This window comes from Nyctibius grandis, chromosome 5 (genome assembly GCF_013368605.1).
Source record: "Nyctibius grandis isolate bNycGra1 chromosome 5, bNycGra1.pri, whole genome shotgun sequence".
NCBI classification, from domain to species: domain Eukaryota; kingdom Metazoa; phylum Chordata; class Aves; order Nyctibiiformes; family Nyctibiidae; genus Nyctibius; species Nyctibius grandis.
This window is the reverse complement of record NC_090662.1, coordinates 74,980,252-74,986,958: the sequence shown is the minus strand read 5'-3', so window position 1 is coordinate 74,986,958 and position 6,707 is coordinate 74,980,252. Positions and strand designations below refer to the sequence as shown.

The following is a 6,707-nucleotide window of genomic DNA, read 5'->3' as shown; positions in this document are numbered from 1 at the left end:
TCACACAGTTACTGCTGCAGCTTCACAAATTCGATAATGTCTCTCGCATTTGACATCGTTCCAGTTGTTGGGTATATCTGACTTCCTATGGATTACAACACACTTCTCATAATCCAAATTACTTGGTTCCCCTCTCCGCCAGAACCTGAGATGGAGACAGACATGTTACTCCTCAGCATACCCCGTAGAGCACTGCTGGAAAAGGCCACAGCAGGATGTGAGGCTTGGAGGGGAGAGAGCAAATTTCCAGATGCAGATTCACAGACAGGAGTAGTACCCTTCCTCTGGCTCTGCTACCCCACTGACACCAGTCTTATGTGGAAACCTGCCTTCTTCCTACAGCCAACACAACGGGGCCCTGCTCAGTCCTGGTGGGGGTAGCTGCTCACCACCACCACTCACCCCATGCGCTTCACACCCAGCAAAGGCATGATTCTGCCTCTGGGACAAGTTTGTCCTCCAGAAGGAGACACAGCAAGGACAGCCCTCGTCATCTCACCCTGTGCCAAATCTCTCCCAAGCATCACAGCACTGGCCTTGCCCATGCATACACATGCACATCATAGGCTTGGTGGGGGCCATATGGAGGTCAGGCAAGGCTGGTCATCTCTGAAGGGTTCTTCCTGCTGGCGAGGTGCAACTTATTCTGTGCCTACAGCATTGATGGCCACATCACAGGTAGTTCATTAATAACCACTAACCAGCACGGATGGGGCCATGTGAGCCTCGTGTCCTACACAGCCCTCTCCTGCTCCATCATTGTCCTCTCACAAGGACTTGTCTTACCTCCCTCTCATGCACCAACAGACACCCTCACATCTCTCCTACTTTCTTATACTACCAGCAGCCACACCAAAACACTCTTCATCCGGGGATACTCACGCTGCTGTCTCATTAAATGGAGTCTGGTCCACCCATTGCCACTGGCCCACCTTCTGTGCGCTCAGACCGATGTAGTAATTCTCTCCTCTTGGAGATGGTTGTAGTAGCTTCTTAGAGAGGAACTCCTGGAAAACAGGGAGAGTGCAATGTCCATGAGGTGCAGGACTGAGCAGAGGGAGGTGGCAGGAGTGTCCGTGGGGTAGGGCTGGTGGCAGAGGGGAGCTGGTACTGAAGGGAAGCAGAAAGGCCATCCCCCCTCCCCTGCAGGACTGAGGAGGGGCTCTGAGTCCCCTCCAGGGCCTGGCACTGTGTCCCTGGCTGCTGTGCCCCTCTCTTGGCCCTGCACCTACCTGCTCTGCTCTGCTGTTGATCACCACCAGGTGGGAACCCATCCCAGTGCAGTTCTGCTCACTCTCAACACTGGACATCGTATCATCCGACTGATAATAGCAACTTTTTTGAAATCGTTTCCAGCCCATCGGACAGCACGTCCAGCCTCGCCCTGTGCAGGGAGAGATCACAGAAATGAATGGTATTAATGAGAGAGATGGTGCCTGCCAGGGTCCCTGTTCTCCAGGGACAATGCTCACGTTCTCCTCAGATCACTTTTCCTGACAGAAAGTGCTTGCAAAAACAAGGATAGTACAGATATTTCTTCCAATTGCTTTGGGAAAGGACCAGGGAGCTTTGTATACACAAATCCATGGTGATCCTTGCAACGTGATCTCAGGTCTTGACACAGACAAAGTTATGTTGGTGATCTGGTTTGACTTCTCCTTGTACAGTGTCCTTTAGGCCTTTAGCCCCAGGGAAGAGGGAATATTGCTTCTTTCCATGACTAGAGCTGCACTTTTATTATTGCTCCATTGTTAACCTTCCTGTGCCTCTGTACGCTGTCCCTTTTGTTTTGTCAGTGTTCACAGCCACCCTGCCCTCCCAGGACGTCATTAACATGGCCCTCTCCTCCCCTGAGCTGTTAGCAGGAAATCCTTTTTCTCCCCACCTCCCTCCTCTGGAGACAGTCTGCTCCCACTGCTGCTTGCTGTCAGAGCAGGCTCCAGCATTCACTGTCCCTGTCCCAAAGACCTCCTGCACCCCTGCCAGCACTACTGACCTTTGTCTTGTGGCACCGCCGAGACGCACCGCCACTCTGTGAATTTCTGCTGCAGGGCTGTGGGTTGGTCACCGCTATGGGAGAAGGGAGCGACTGGAAAGGGAGAGGAAAAGCGGCAGGATTACCTCTGCAAGGTGTAAGTGATGTTTTTATTGAGAGGAACACTCTGCATTGAAAATGGAGTAAAGTAAAATTGCAAAGTTTGTATGGTCCAGAAATCACAGGTTTGCACTAATGATTAGGGGAGCTCCAGAAATTTTCCCTTATTGCCCATCTTGATTTGGACTTTTATCCTCAGTCTTTCTCCCCCCATGAAGAGTACAGGAAACATATTCTCTCCTAAACTGCAGCTTAGCTTTCTGTTGTACAAGTATCAGTCACTGAGAGAAATATCAAGCAGGAATCTCATGAAAAGACTGCAAGCAGCTGGATAACTCACTTCCCAAGCATAACTGCCCACATGTGAGAAGGCAACAGTGTGTCTCTTAACAGCTTATCCAAGACAAGGATGGCTTGGGTCAGTCCCGGCTGTTCCCTTGGGCAGGACAGTCCAGGGAGCTCTAGGGACCATGCTGTTCCCCTGGATGGTGTTGAGTCAGCTGGAATGAAATGGGGTCAGTAGGCAATTCAGCACCTGAAGCGACACTAAGGATTAGAGGAGCAGTTGCGCAGCAAAGATTCTACCTCATCCAGAGACTAGGTGCAGGTGCCCCCCCTGGAGGGCCATAGCCTATATATCTCATGAAGGCTCCTCCCCGTCTCACACCAAAGATTTTGTGGGGCAGGGATTCTGCCCATCCCAGCAGGGACCAGCTTACACCCTCATGCATAGGGGTGTATTACTGCTCCTTAAGTTCCTCAGCCCAGCAACTATCACACAGCAACATTATCCGACTGTGAGGATCCCTGCAGCAGAGAGGCATGTTGGCCACATGCAGTTGCCACCACACTAACCAGGAGTGTATGTACGACTGTGAACTGTTTAAGGGGGAAGGAACCGAATCAGCTGTCACATCACAGAATCACAGAATCACAGAATGTTAGGGATTGGAAGGGACCTTGAAAGATCATCTAGTCCAATCCCCCTGCCAGAGCAGGATTGCCTAGACCATATCACACAGGAACGCATCCAGGCGGGTTTTGAATGTCTCCAGAGAAGGAGACTCCACAACCTCTCTGGGCAGCCTGTTCCAGTGTTCAGTCACCCTCACCGTAAAGAAGTTTTTCCTCATATTTATGTGGAACCTCCTGTGTTCCAGCTTGCACCCATTGCCCCTTGTCCTGTCAAGGGATGTCACTGAGAAGAGCCTGGCTCCATCCTCATGACACTTGCCCTTTACATATTTATAAACATTAATGAGGTCACCCCTCAGTCTCCTCCAAGCTAAAGAGACCCAGCTCCCTCAGCCTCTCCTCATAAGGGAGATGTTCCACTCCCTTAATCATCTTCGTGGCTCTGCGCTGGACTCTCTCTAGCAGTTCCCTGTCCTTCTTGAACTGAGGTGCCCAGAACTGGACACAATATTCCAGATGCGGCCTCACCAGGGCAGAGTAGAGGGGGAGGAGAACCTCTCTTGACCTGCTAACCACACCCCTTCTAATACACCCCAGGATGCCATTGGCCTTCTTGGCCACAAGGGCACACTGCTGGCTCATGGTCATCCTGCTGTCCACTACGACCCCCAGGTCCCTTTCCCCTACGCTGGTCTCCAACAGCTCTGCCCCCAACTTGTACTGGTACATGGGGTTGTTCTTGCCCAGATGCAGGACTCTACACTTGCCTTGTTATATTTCATTAAATTTCTCCCCGCCCAACTCTCCAGCCTGTCCAGGTCTCTCTGAATGGCTGCGCAGCCTTCCGTTGTGTCAGCCACTCCTCCCAGTTTTGTGTCATCAGCGAACTTGCTGACAGTGCACTCTATTCCCTCATCCAAGTCATTAATGAATATATTGAATAGTACTGGTCCCAGTACCGACCCTTGAGGGACTCCGCTAGACACAGACCTCCAACTGGACTCTGTCCCATTGACCACCACTCTCTGGCTTCTTTCCTTCAGCCAGTTCACAATCCACCTCACTACCCGATCATCCAGACCACACTTCCTCAGTTTAGCTGTGAGGATGCTGTGGGAGACCGTGTCAAACGCTTTACTGAAATCGAGATAGACCACTTCCACAGCTTTACCGTCATCTATCCACTGGGTTATGTCCTCATAAAAGGCTATCAAGTCGGTTAAGCATGACTTCCCCTTGGTGAAGCCATGCTGAGTGCCCCTAATGATCCCCCTATCCTTGATGTGCCTAGAGACAGCACCAAGGACAAGTTGTTCCATCACCTTTCCGGGGATGGAGGTGAGGCTGACCGGTCTATAGTTACCCGGGTCCTCCTTCTTGCCCTTTTTGAAGACTGGAGTGACATTCGCTTTTCTCCAGTCCTCAGGCACCTCTCCCGTTGCCCATGACTTAGCAAAGATGATGGAGAGTGGCCTAGCAATGACTTCCGCCAGCTCCCTCAGCACCCGCGGGTGCATCCCATCAGGACCAATCCATGGATTTATGGACGTCCAGATTGCTTAATTGGTCCCTGACCCAGCCCTCATCTACCAAGACAGATTCCTCCTCTATCCTGACTTCTTCTGGGGCCTCAGGGGTCCGGGGCTCCTCAGGACAGCCTCCAGCAGTATAGACAGAGGCAAAGAAGGCATTCAGTAACTCCGCCTTCTTTTTATCCTCTGTCTCCAGGGCCCCCACCTCATTCATCAGTGGGCCTACATTGCCTCTAGTGTTGGCTGTACCTGCAGTGTATTTGAAGAAGCCCTTTCTGTTGTCCTTGACCTCTCTTGCAAGGTTTAATTCCAAGGAGGCCTTAGCTTTCCTAGTTGCCTCCCTACATCCTCTGACAACAGACTTATATTCCTCCCAAGCGGCCAGCCCCTCCTTCCATGATCCGTACACCCTCTTCTTCCACTTGAGTTTGCCCAGCAGTTCCCTGTTTAACCATGCAGGTCTCCTGGTACCCTTCCTTGACTTCCTACCTGTTGGGATGCTCTGATCTTGAGCTCGGAAGAAGCAGTCCTTGAATGCTAACCAACTATCTTGGGCCCCCTTACCTTCTAGTACCCTGTCCCATGGGATTTCCCCTAGCAATTGCTTGAAAAGGCCAAAGTTGGCCCTCCTGAAGTCCAGGGTTGTGATTCTGCTAGCTATTCTGTTCCTGCCGCATGAGATCCTGAACTCTACCATCTCATGGTCACTACAACCAAGGCTGCCCTCAACCTTCACCTCTTCAACCAGACCCTCCTTGTTAGTGAGGATAAGATCCAGCAGCGCTCCTCTCCTAGTTGGCTCATCCACCATTTGCATCAGAAAGTTATCATCAATGCACTGGAGGAACCTCCTGGACTGAGGATGGCTGGCTGAGTAGGCCTCCCAGCAAATATCAGGGTAGTTGAAATCCCCCACGACAACCAGGCCCTGTAATTGCGAGACTGCTCTCAGTTGCCTGTAGAAGGCCTCATCACCCTTCTCATCCTGATCCGGTGGCCTGTAATAGACACCCACAACAGTATCACCCCTGCCAGCCTGCCCCTTAATTCGCACCCACAAACTCTCAACTCGCTCCTGATCCGCCCCTGGACAGAACTCAATACATTCTAGCTGCTCACTCACATAAAGAGCAACTCCACCACCTCTCCTTAGTGGCCTGTCTTTCCTGAACAAGACATAGCCATCCATGACCACATTCCAGTCATGCGAGGCGTCCCACCAAGTCTCTGTGATTGCCACTAAGTCATAGCCCCCCGACCGAACACGGATTTCCAACTCCTCCTGTTTATTCCCCATGCTGCGTGCATTGGTGTACAGGCATTTCAGGGAGCGAGCTGAGCACACAGATTTCACCCCAGGGGGATGGGAGGCCTCCTGGTCTACCTCAACACTAGAGCATTGCCCCAGCAGTACAAGCCCAGCTACTACCCCATCCCCCTTCGAATCTAGTTTAAAGCTCTCCGAATGAGCCCTGCTAATTCCTGTCCCAGAACCCTTTTGCCCCTACGACATAAACCTTTCCCATGTATTACGGTCACGCCTGGTGTCTGAGACATGATCAAGACTGTTTCCAAAAAGGCAATTAAAGCTTCTTGAATCACATTTTCCCCTCCCACTACTCCCCTCTCCCCCAGTTCCTTCCATCTCCAGGAAAATTAAATAAATTCAAGAACCCACCAAGACAGATGAATATGAGACTTGTTTTCAGGACAGCGGCAGATACGAGCAGGACCCAAGACCTAAGCTGTGGGCAGCTTCTCTTCTTTGGTCGGGCTGAAAAACAAAAGGCAAGAGCAGGAGTCACACACTGCCCTGAGATGAGGACAAGATTGACCAGGAAACTCAGCAGCCCTCACCAGACCGCTGGCCTCCTGCAACACAGTGTCCAGACAGAAAGGTGTGGAGTCCCACAGGCCCATTTGTAATACATGGGCACTGAAGAGGGCAGCAAGCCGTAGTGTCCTTGCTTCGCTGGAGCTCCTCCCCCCTTTCCCCTGAGCACTTGTCCAACCCTTCACACCCCGGCTCCCTCCTCTCCCCTCTCTAGCCATTGCTCCCCTCTCTCACGCTCTTCCTTCCCATGCGAGTCACAGTCCACGTCGCTTGCAGAGGGACTCCCACCATCACCTGCAATCCCTCGACTGGGGCTCCCTTCAGGGGTCAT

The 6,707-nt window shown here is 51.9% G+C and overlaps 1 protein-coding gene across 1 annotated transcript; it reads right to left on the bottom strand.

The window, feature by feature from the left end:
• LOC137664057 (C-type lectin domain family 4 member E-like) lies at nt 1-6,707 on the bottom strand. The gene is made up of 5 exons (XM_068401781.1): nt 6,611-6,707; nt 1,997-2,089; nt 1,233-1,384; nt 883-1,007; nt 1-145 (listed from the first exon to the last, which is right to left on the bottom strand). Exons 1-5 carry the CDS (start codon nt 6,705-6,707, stop codon nt 1-3), a joined length of 612 nt encoding a protein of 203 aa, XP_068257882.1.